The 12,207-nt window shown below is 41.1% G+C and overlaps 1 protein-coding gene across 1 annotated transcript in view; it reads right to left on the bottom strand.

Annotated features, from left to right (window-relative positions):
- Positions 1 to 12,207, bottom strand: part of mrpl11 (mitochondrial ribosomal protein L11) — a 36,377-nt gene that overhangs the window by 18,035 nt on the left and 6,135 nt on the right. Inside the window, exon 2 of the mRNA XM_084010278.1 lies at positions 7,875 to 8,054. Within this exon, the coding sequence (XP_083866404.1) occupies positions 7,875 to 7,997 (123 nt within the window). The 5' untranslated portion in view covers positions 7,998 to 8,054. The remainder of the gene's footprint in view (positions 1 to 7,874; positions 8,055 to 12,207) is intronic.

Here is a 12,207-nt window from a genome sequence, read left to right as displayed (position 1 = left end):
CTTTCTTTGAATTAGGGCCGAACGCTTTCCTTCATTAAGTTGTGAACATGTGTGTGTTGTAGTACTTATGGGTCAGAGGAGCATGTGTAGAGGATATTTAGTACAAGACAAGTGCCTTGTTTCCTCATGGAGCTCCGAGCATCTGTGTGTTCTCGAGGCGTACGCATCATGTGTACCATGTCGAACTTGGACGTGTGCCATGTGGACCCTGAAGTTATTCCACAGCTGTCGTCTGCTACACCTCCAGGACAAATTAATAAAGTGTTTCATACCCCCCTCGTCAATAGCTCATCGACTGACAGCCTGTCACTATAGGGGAACACAGGAGGAGTCCAAATCATTCAAAGCCAAGAGGCCTTTGGGTCAATAACTGCATCATATTTTTGAAACCTCCACTATATTGAGGTACACTCATAGAAAATCGCATGTTTTTCTCATACTGGAACTGGTGTAGTCCCCCCCCCCTCCCCCCCGATTAAACATATTCAAGCTAGAACAGCGTGCTCTTTGCTTTATGGTGCGGCACGCTGACAAAAGGCTGTCATTTATCTAAATTACGCAAGCGGCCCCATCAGCTTGGATCCTCTCGCAGTAATCCTTGAGTGTGCTGTCGTGTTTGTCTGTAATGTTGAAAGAGAGATGGGGTGTGCCTGTCAAGAGTTGTGAGTGTGAGATGTTTTCATAGAGAACTATTTGTTGTGTTTTTTTTTGTGTGGCTGTGAATGCACCCGCCGGCCTCTCCTCTTAGCCTTAATGGCCCTATTAATTGAAATTGAGGCCATTTGTCAAAACGCAAGTGCTTATTCTCAGCACTTTATGCTTGATTAACAAGCTATATTAAGAGGATGTATTAAGACTAATGTACACACTCGGGCACAAAAAGATGCATTCGAAGTCTCCGTGGGGAATTTCTCTTGGGCTCAGAGAAACTTGTGGAAAAACCACATAGGGATAACCGGAGTAGTAGACAGCATCCTGCTCTCGCCAGCACGCTTCCTTTCATCTCCCCCTCCCCGGCCCACTCTACATTTCAAACATAGGCATTCTGGATACACTCCCTGTTGGGCAACTTTTCATATTTCTATTATACTCAAAGCAGCGACTGCATAGGCAGCAGCCTCAGCAAATGACTACCTCCAAGAATTTGTTACACCCGTTAAGGTATCTAGATACAATGCTCAGCATTTTCCCTCGGCTCCCACTGACTCTCATAACCTCCTCCTGAAAAAAAGTGTGTGAGCTGCGCTCCTATTTTCTTTCTTCTTTTTGCCTCTCGCTCCATTCTTCATCTCCATTCGCCTGTGCTAATTTCACTCCAGCCTGTAATTATTCTCCTGTAGCAAAGCTGTCAGTTTCCCTTTTTTGTGTCTCCCGCTCCTTCTTTTATTTCTCTCGTTTGTTTAAATTTGCCCCGCAGCCGACAGGCAGCCTACCTCTCTGCACTTCCCCTGTCAAGGGTGGTTAGTCAGGGACGAGGAAAAAACCAAAGGAGGATACAGGCTGGCTAAGATTAAAGGGCCGAAGCCACTGCCTCAAGCCGAGTGGCTGCCGACCGGCATTTATTTACCGTTACACACAGTGTGAGCTTGATGGAGCACGGGGGCCCACCGAGACAAAGGCAACGCAACACGCCGCCCCGACAACAACGACATCCCAAACAGTCCGAGAGGAGGCACCTTAAGACAAACATATGGTTTTGTTTTGCTCTGCTGAGCGCGTGGTGACAACCCATCTCACCTCATTACCCCGGACACTGCGACAGCTACAGTATGCCTACAAGCTCACACCCACCTAGTCTGGCAGAAAGAGCCACTTTTAACAGACAGACGCCTAAATCATTCATCAGAGCACACACCATCAGCACCACAGCTCTGGGGGAGAACTTCAAAGTCTATTTTAGGAGAAAGAAATGATGCAAAAGAGTCTGAGACTCTTTGGAATAGAAGATAATTTTGTCTGATGCTCATATGAAATTAAAAAAAAGAACTAAGGTTGAAACATGTAATCGATTTAATCAGTAGTTTAAGGAAATAAATTGGCAACTAATTTGATTCTTATACATGGTATGTCATGTTCATTCTTATACTGGTATGTCAAATCCAAACGCCAGTTTCTGGATCCACCTTCTTAAATGTGAGGATTTGCTGTTTCTATGAACTCCAGGTGTTCAGTAGATCTAGGAACTAATCGTTAAACTGAACTGAAGTTAAATTAAATGGAACCTGTAGGCACTTAAACACACATAAAATGGACAAAACACTGATGGGTTATATATGTTATTCTTGCCTATTCTAAAAATTGGATATTTGAATATTTCTGCATACTGGGGTCCCTTAACAGTCTTGGAATTGCACACAATTTTGATGTATTTTCATGTTTATTACTGGAGCTCTAAATGGCATATGACAGGATACACTCATCAATATGGGAAAAGGAAGCGTGGGTGTTCGATAAAGAGCAGCAGACCATGAGACGCTCATCCGGCCAGACCTGCCGGATCAAACACCCCTGAATGCAAAGTGGACCGCCCCAGGAAGATGAAGCTCACCCAGCTAGGACCTTAGGCTCCTCCACTAGCCTGCTCCCGGCAGTCTGACGGTGTGGTTGCATGAAAATAAGATGGATAAATTGAGACTTCAGGTTAACTCAGTAAAGGGAGGTCAGTGACTGCTGGACCCCCATCTTTACAAAGTCCCGGCTCTATCATGGCATCCCGGATGAAGCTGCGCTTGAGTGGCGGACCGCCGAACAGAGCGCAGGACTCTGTGTTTACATAAATGATGCTTGGTGCTCAGACACAGTCAAAGATGATAGACTATGTTTTCCCTGATGTCCAATTTTTAATGGTTACGATGCCAGCCATGTTATCTGCCCAGACAATTGTTTTTGGTGATACTGTTTACATTCCTTCTGATGCAAATTAAAAAAAAAACATTAAAAAAGCACTACAAGAATGCACTACCATTTTGTTTTTTCCTCATGTTTTTCTTGCAAATGGTCTATTACCATATTCTGTTGTGCATCCCTGTGTCGCAGAATGACAATAAAAATGTATCCTTAAATCCTTTAATCCTCCAATTGTATTCATGTGTGATGATGTTAGTCCCCACAGTAGCCATTCCAGAGTGAGATCATTTTTTTAAATCTGACCTCGCTATAGAAAATGACCAGTTGTGGCCTCGAGGATAATCACAGCCTCGTGAAACTCCACAACTACAAATTAGAGACCTGGGGCGCTCATTCTCTTAATGCCTGAAGCAGATTGGTTCATTATAATTCCCTCCATCAACTGTACCGACTCCATGGAAATTACATAAATCCAAACCCGAATTGTCAGAAATGTGTTATAAAAGCTGACATACCTGGCCTTGTACAAAAGCGAGGCTCTATTGGTGCAAATTCTGTGACACTTTGACAGGGATCACAGGATGTGCCTTCCCATTCGATCCTGGGCTTTGCTTACTGGGGAATTTCACAGTTTCAGCAGTTCTTTAACTAATTCCCTAATTAATTTTATGGAAATCGCTTTATGTGTGGCCAGGAAATGCATAGCAGTGAAATGGAAACCTGATTCCCCTCTGCTCGTTGATTGATGGTCTTTGGAAATGAAACGTTGTAGTCCTCTTGTTGACTCAGGAACGGATGCAACACCTTTCTGTGAATTTGGCAGCCTGATCCAGCCTAACTAAAGTCTATGTGTATATCAGTAACGCAATCATTTAGCCAGAAGGCCTCTTTAAAGGATATAACTCTGTGCAGTCTCTCTTTATGTTTCACTTAATTTTCGTCGTTTTCAAACTGGATTTACAGCCAAGACGGTAATTGGGATTTTATGTTCCGTAATTCTCTTTTTAAATTGATTAAAAAAATCTGACAATTAAATATTCCCCACCACAAAAGCGTGAAAGCTACAGATACATTCGTAATGTCATTATTAATGTCTTAGTTTTAGTCTTAGTCCATTGCAGAATGATAATATTGGATTATTCATGCATCAGTGTGTAGAAATCCTTTACGTTGCAGCTGGTACAAGAGGAGCATATTTTAACTTTACTGCTTAGTAAACTTGTAAAATGCATGATATCAAATCGCACAGAAATTGTCTTAATAATCTGAAACTGCAAAGTAACTAAAGCTGTAAAATAAATGTAAATATAAAAGTACCATATATGACATCTAGTAGTATAACGTAGCATAAAAGGGATGCAGTCATATAGTATAACTTTATGTACTGTATATGAAATTTGAAGATGTGATCTTGGGCTGTGGGGAATTGTGAGTGGCTATTTGTCGATATTTTCTGACATTTTATAATCTAAACGATTAAATGATTAAGGAAGGAAAAATAAGACTTTTTAAAATAAAGCTAAAGGGAAACAAATACAAGAAAATAGTTTCACCAACAGAAACGAAATGTGTTCTTTGAGAAAAGCAAAGCTCCAAGTGGGAAAACATTCATAATTTAACACGCTTCCGGCTAGAACAGAATATTTGGATAGGACGATATGAAAATGTATTCAGAGGTGAATTGACAAACAAAGACTGGCAGTAAAGATCACACTGCATACTTGTCGAAGTTGGTAAAGAAAACAATGTCCTTATTCTTGCCTATTATCCCGGGCTGTCACATAATTCACATAATTCAGATTCAACCACAGTGTCTTTCGGGGAAGGCTCACATATTAGCACTCATGTCACTGTGACACGTTTTATAAGTTGTGAGAGACACGGAGGATTGTTGAAAATCTTTTGCTATTGTTTAGAATTTGTATTTATGCCCATTAGGAGCAACTATTAAATGAGTCACTCCGTCTGACAAGATTTGAAATTCTGTGATAAAGAAAACATGTTTTTGCACACAGTGTTGCAGCTGTAAAGTATATTCTGTTATGCAAAATGAAGCCAGTAAGTTTCGGAGGCACGACGTGCTACAAATTAAAAAACTCAGTAACCTTTAGGGTTGAGAGTTGAGTGACAGTCAAAGCCAGTTTCTTAATTCTGAGCTTCAGAGGATCAGAGGGAACTTAGAGGTCTCCAGCGTAGCTGAGGGGAAGGAAGATTTAGCTCAGCCTTAAATGTGATCAGTGAAAATCTTAAAATCAATTATACATCTCACTGGTAAACAGTGCAGAGACGGTTATTACGGTCTGGCAGCAGTTAAAGGCCTTTTTCAGAGGGAATAAAAGATGGTGGAATTGAAATTAAAGAATAGATCCTCTTTATTACTGAATCAAATGGATCTTTACTGTAACTACTCATTGTGTTATTCTGTGTGAAGTCCCAAACATCAGAACAGAAATTCTGACCTCTGTGTGCCTGCGAGACTCTTGAGAACAATACGTCTGAAATTTTTGTTAATGCTATGTTAATATGGGTTTGTAAATGTAATTTTTTTTTTACGAAAAACTTGCTGTAAACACAACATCTGACACATCCTCTTTTCCTTAATACAGCAAACCTGACAGTTCCCCATTCACACATCGAGCATTCAATTTTAACCCTGATTTTGGTCTCCACCGACCTCTGAGAACATTTAGGGCATTAGAAGCATATCCACAATGTTCACTAGATAGCTGCTAACTGCGTCTACCTGCCGACTGGTGCTCAGCTAGTGTTTTAAAGCTTTTCCACTGAGAACAGCAGCTTTAGAGAAGGACACCACGAGAGACGAGAGAGTGAAGAAAAACTGGGGTGGGAAATCAAAACAATGAGTTTACAGTTAGCTAGACCAAAAACCTAATTACTCAAGAAAAATAATCAGTAAAGTAATCACGAGGGATGACATTTGTTAATTACAGCTTGTCATTCATTTGTTAATTACTATATTCTGACACGTTAATGTCATGTGAGATGATAAGTAAGTGGATGTGTAGAGCAACACAGAAAGGGTTTAATTAAAACTACTGTACTTGTGAGCACTAAATCCAAGTCCCAGTCTGGCAGGGAGTTCGGATTTCCAGCAATTAAGTGATTTTATGTTATAGTTAATGTTGCTGGTGACAACATAGTACATCATTTTGAACACACCATAAAGTATTGACACTGTTATAGTCATCGTCAGATAAGAGGAATGAGATGTTTTCACACCATTTTGACTCCTTTCTGAATGCTCAACATTTGCTTTTTTTCCTGACATCATGAATCATGTGTAGTTCCTTTCTGTCAGTTTTGTTTATTTCTCCATTCCCCTCCCCGAGTGTTGTCACTAAGTCACAGAGATGGATTAACTGTGAGAATTGATCTGGTTTCTGGACAGCATTCAAGGCTGTCCAGAAACTGTCCACTAAAGAGCCTAACTGGGTCATTTATATGTACATATATAAAGGTTTCTTTCATTCAATATTGTAAAAGCAATAACGTTAAATAGCTGAATCATCATTAAAGCCAGAACAGATTGTGCTTTTATGGTGGAAAAACAAAAGTTATGAGGTGAATGAAAAGAGCATCACTGATGAATAGAGCCCGACCGATATATCGGCGAGCCGATATTATCGGCCGATATTAGGCATTTTCCAAACTATCGGTTAGTATCGGTATCGGCATTAATAACGGCCGATAAATTAATATTTTATAAATAAAATAAAAAAGGACGAAACACCCTTATAGAACTTAACAGAATTTGTCTCCAGTCTTGTTTGAAGTTATATTTATGAAGCTAACCGAGTCTTTTAATACTGGTAACTTTGTGTTTGGTTGTTGTTGTTATTGTGTTTTTGTTCAAAGGACCTCAAGTTTTATATCTTAAGTTTGTATTTTTATACATTTTATTTATCAGAACTTTAATATATTTTGATGTTCCTCTGTTCCGTTGCGACAATAAAATAAACAAGTTTATTTTTAAACTGCATTATCATATTATTTTAGCGAAGACTCGTAAATAACTACAAATAACTAATGTTAGGGAAATCTGTTAATGTTTTGTTACACGTTTCTGAAATAAAAAATATCGGCCGATATATCGGATTTTTAAATCAACAAACATTTGTATCGGTATCGGCCTTCAAAATCCTTTATCGGTCGGGCTCTACTGATGAACGATGTTATGTGTGTTATCAGATGTATGTCCCCATATGACTGGTCACACACACACCCCTCCCCCCCCCCCCCCTGATTAACAGGGAAATAATAGGATGCGTGTCGATAGTGAGTTTATTGTGTCCTCTCAGATTTGACAGGCCGCATAACTAACATCAGTAGAAGGATCATTTTATTTGTGGTGAATAATATTCTGTTATTTTTATCTGCTCACTCCAATCCATCTTTGTTCACAATGCTTTTAGACTGCCGACTTATTTTATCATTGGACCAACCAATACATACATTATGCTAGTAAAATTGGCATAGATGGTGAAAAAAATGTAGTGGTGCATTCCTGAGCAATAAAAGAATAATAATAAAAAAACAAGACAACCTCAGTCGTTTCTCCGGAGTCATTGAAGCAGAGAGAAGTATACAAGAATTTAAGACAAAACCTTTACAGGTTCAATTCCATTTCATCAACTCGGCTTGTAAAAGGGTGAGGCTAATCCATATGGACAGCTGCTGTGGATGGAGGTGTTAGTGTCTTTGGCCTGGAAACTGTGAGAAAACAGTTGCTGACTCAAGCGAAGTGTGGCACACACCTGCACAATAGAGCCATGCGCCTGGAATAAGAATGGGAGTATGAATAGGGCTATGAGGAGGTGGGGACGGAGAGGCAACTATGTGATTGGCAAAGTGAAAATTGCGAAGGATCATGTTGTCTCACAGTAAATGAGAGCTGTGTGCAGAAGGTCAGCTGACAAAATGAAGCCCTGCTCCTGCAATTACGTTGATACTCCTGATTATTCGTAGCGGACGGATGGAACAAGAAGTGGAAGTGTGAGTGATTTTACCTGTCCCAGGATGGGGCCCAGTGGGGGTCCGGGGGCCGCTTGCCCGGACCTCACGATAGCCCGGATTACATTGCTGACATCCAATTTCTTCACAGCCTTGGCTGCCTTGGAGATCTTTGACATCCTGCTCCGTCCCGAAAAGCCCTAAATCTGCCTGCACGTCAACTGAGAATCCATCCACTGAGAATGCAGAAGAAAAACAAACAAATTAGCCCTTCACAAATACACAACTGCAACAAATCATTTACACGCCGGGCTCATTAAAGCATCATACCCTCAAATCAATAACGATACCCGCAGGCAGAACCCATGCCTTTCCATTCTGCAGTGGGCCAGTAATTAAAAAAATCTTTGCCTTCGATCGGCTCAGCAAGAGCCACTTTGCTGGAGGTGTTTGCAGCGTGGATCAGCAGCCCAGTCCTGGGGCTCGTCGTGTTAAAGAGCCTTAGAACTGGCAGGATTTAAACTTCTCTCCCCAAAAAATCATGGGTTGCATGCCAATACGCCTCCCATCGCCTCACCTCAGCTACAGATGTGTCCCCACTAAAGTCACTGTGCTGCAGCAGAGCCTTCTCCGCATCAGTAGAGGTCAAGAGTAGAGGGCAAATGAGGGATAAGTAACAACACTTATACAGGGAGGAGGGTTAGACGTGGCATCCCCACATACGAACGCAAAGAGGGGTCAGATTTTTCATTACACCTTAAAATGCATTTGGCAAATTAAGAGTCAATTAGTGGAGTGGGTAGAACGGCCTGAACTCCTGGCTTGTCTCTGGGGAGGCAGAAATGCATAAAAGCAAGCCTATAATCCTCCGCTGGACTAAAAGTGATACGGACACAGCTGTTAAAAAAAGAGAAAAGATCAATGACTAAAGCCAAGGGAAAAATACAGGTTTTAAGGTTGAGCCTTGTGATTCGGGGGAATCCTGCATTCAATAAAAATAAGTACTTGAGGGGAGAGAGGAGGTCCAGAAATGACTCATTGTAGGCAACAGAGAGCATCCAATTAGATCAACAGAAGAGACAGTACCAGAAAGATATATGGGACCTCACACTGCTTTAGGGCAACAAAATGGGGGAGAAATTGCTCCCAAGAAAAGTTGTGATCCTATCTGGGCTGCTGATTACCCAGCAGCCGTTACGTGTACAACCACCATGGAGGCAATGTTTAGGGCATTTAGGTGATACGCATACTGCAGAAAGAGTCTCAAATAGAATCAATTTAGTTCGAATTCCCTCTTTACAATGCAAGTCTCACACACTGCTACGTTTCAGAGGTCACTTTAATGCGACTCGCGTAATGCGCCCGGGTTCCTCGTTGCAGAAAAATCACGTCGCAGTTCACATCCATTTTGGAGCCGGTTAGAAAATGCAGACACCAGCTTGCATTATATCTTAAGTGAGAAAACCCCGCTGTTATCAGTGACAGAAAGACTCATGAATCCTAAACGGCGAGCTGCAGGAAAACAAGTAAAATAGCAGTTTGAGCGGGGGCTAGAAATACATTTTTAACCCATTAAATGACAGACTGCGCATCCAAAGAGATGAGGCTTAACTAGAGTTATGCGACGGCGAGTGAAAAACAATTAGGACCGGCATCAAATGTTGGGTTTAATTCCAATTTGGGGCAAAGGGAATAACGGTGGTGCGAGTGGGGAAATGACAACGTCATGCTTTAATGCACCGCAACTCCAATCTCTGTTGGAGTATGAATAATAAAACCACAGTTCCCCCGCAAAATGAAAATCACTCATCACAGGGCCAAGCAGGGAACGCTGAAGAAGAATTGACCTACATAAGGCATCACAACTGCACTGACGCCACGTTGCACACAGCTGAATTTACATTAGATTGAAGGAATAAAGGCACATTAACTGTGCGGCAGCAGGAAACATGGTTCAAGGCAATACAATAAGCCTCAATCAGAGCTGGGCGAACGTTTTGCTGCGAATAATCAAATCAAAGCCGCAGTAATTTGAAAGGACCAGGCACAATTCTGAGCTGCTCTTTAGGCTGAATATTATATTCCTGCAGCAATTACTGGCAACAGCGTCTTCGATAACATAGAGTACACAGAGAGAGCAATTTGTTTGCGCCCAAACAGTTGCAGCGTAAAAGCACTTTGTTAAAAAATGCCTGATAAATGAACGTGTTTATATTACCACCCAATAAAATGAGCAAAAAAAAAAAGGAAACACCGCAAATGTTGGACCGTTTTCCAAAATCTCAACATTGTCATTCCTACCTCTGAGATTTCAAGTTTAATGTCTTTCTTGTCCTTGAGATTATTCCATTACAATTTGGCATCGAGACGCTGGTCATCAACTCAATTTGGTTAATGAAAGATTAAGGTCTTGATGCTCAATCAGTGAGCAAGAAAGCAATCACGCAACAACAGAGATTTTATTTAAAGATAGAATATGCAGTCACATTGGTTGAGATTCGAGGGAGAGGGAGAAAGAGAGAGCGAGCACGGCGGTCTGTTAGCTAGCTGGTGAATAGAGCGAGGGACTGGCATTGGTGTGGTTTCGCTGTGGTTACGTTTTAAAGCACAAATAAACATATCCACACCTCTTCACAAATCTGCCTCACAAATCGTCCGCTCTTGGACGTGCGTGGGCTTCGGTACGCTGAGGGGTATGACACAGCAGCGGCGTTTGACCTGGGAATGAGACCGGACTGCACACGCTGCTTATTGGCTCGGGGGTTTCACCTCCATGCGGGGGTCAAATGCTCTTTGCTGAAACCCAGAAAAGTCCTGAACACAGCAAAATAAAGCTGCCTGCCACACTGCAAATGACTGCTGATCATCTCAACATGTGATGACTGAGAGGGGTTCTCTTCCCATCAGTCTATACATTGTTCTATAGGAAAGTGTTGCATATTCTACCTTTAAAAGCACTTATTCATGACAGCAGATGGAGAAGTTCTGTTTGGAAAGAAAGGAGGCACAACTCCATAAGGATGCTTTTGTCACAGAGTTGAATGTCATGATTTCAAGTCCTTTCTAAAGCAGCAATCCTTAAGATTGATACATGAGCTTCAAGTTTTCTGAATTGTGTGTATAATTCCATTGTACAATAGAGAATTTGGTTTTCTTCTTTTGGGAATGTCACCACAGAGACCCACTTCATAATACTGCAAATATATCAATATTGCAACACTTCCATCAGGGGGTCATAGGCTCAATCACTATTGTATTACCTCATTTGGCAATATTAATCCTCTCTTAAATCTTCTAGAATGCCACTTTAAGCACTGTAAGTAGTAAAGCTGTCAGGTTTTGGCTCCATGCAGTCTAAGACTTCGATGGCTCTACACAAAGGACCGGTTTACCAGATCCCCGGCCTCTCCAGGTGGACCAGGAGTCGTTCTCCACACAAAGATCCACAATGAGAAACGCATACCTGGTATCTAAATTAGTACAAACTAATAGAGATTTAAGAATTTATTTAAAAAAGGAACAGCATAACATTATTTAATATCATGGCACACAATCCATCCTTACAGTTAATAAATCACATCCAAAATCCAAACTCTCAGATCCGAGCCGTTTCTCTGCCTATCTAGGAAATATCTCCTGTCAGACAAACTACCTCTCTTTGGCAGAGGTAAACATGTCAATAAAACTGAGCACACAGAGGAAAAGCTGGATCCCACCTGTGACTGTGATGTGCAGGTCTAAATTAAGAGTTGTGAAATCAAACTCCCCGTGTAAAAACTCATTACATCTTTCCTTACATCTATTCTTTCTCCTCCGAAACTTCTTTGAGATTTTCACACGAGCGCCGCTCCTTTGGTGTGTTTCGACATAATTAACACCGACTGCACTTCAAGGATAAAGAAGACTTTGATTAGAAGTTAATCAGTTTGCTATTAAAAATGTGCAGTTAATTGGACTGGTGAAGCCCACCGCTGTTTGTTGTTTAGGGTATTAGCTTCTCTTTAGTCTTCATTAAGGAGACAAGTCAAACAGTAGCCAACATCAATTCATCAAATCTGTCATTTATAGTTCAAGGTTACAGATATTGATCTTCTACAAGATGGCTTTATTTAAAAATGGAAGCAATGGTCTTAAAATTAAGAAACTGCTCGGGGTTGAAAGTCCCAGACTTTCTCCGGTGTAAATTATCCAGACACTGTATCAGCCTGAAGGAAATCACATCGTCTTCTTCTCTTTATATCGTTCATATCTTTTTTTACTGCAGTCTGATGAAATAAAAGCTGAATATAAATTGATTGCTCGGTTGGATCATGCTTTGTACCTGCAACGACAGAATCAAATCGGATTTAATAATTTACACTTTATGCTTTCTCATCTACATATCGCAGC

Source organism: Eutrigla gurnardus, assembly GCF_963514095.1.
Source record: "Eutrigla gurnardus genome assembly, chromosome: 5".
Lineage (NCBI taxonomy): Eukaryota > Metazoa > Chordata > Actinopteri > Perciformes > Triglidae > Eutrigla > Eutrigla gurnardus.
The sequence above is the reverse complement of the archived record's forward strand: the minus strand, read 5'-3'. Positions and strand labels throughout refer to the sequence as shown.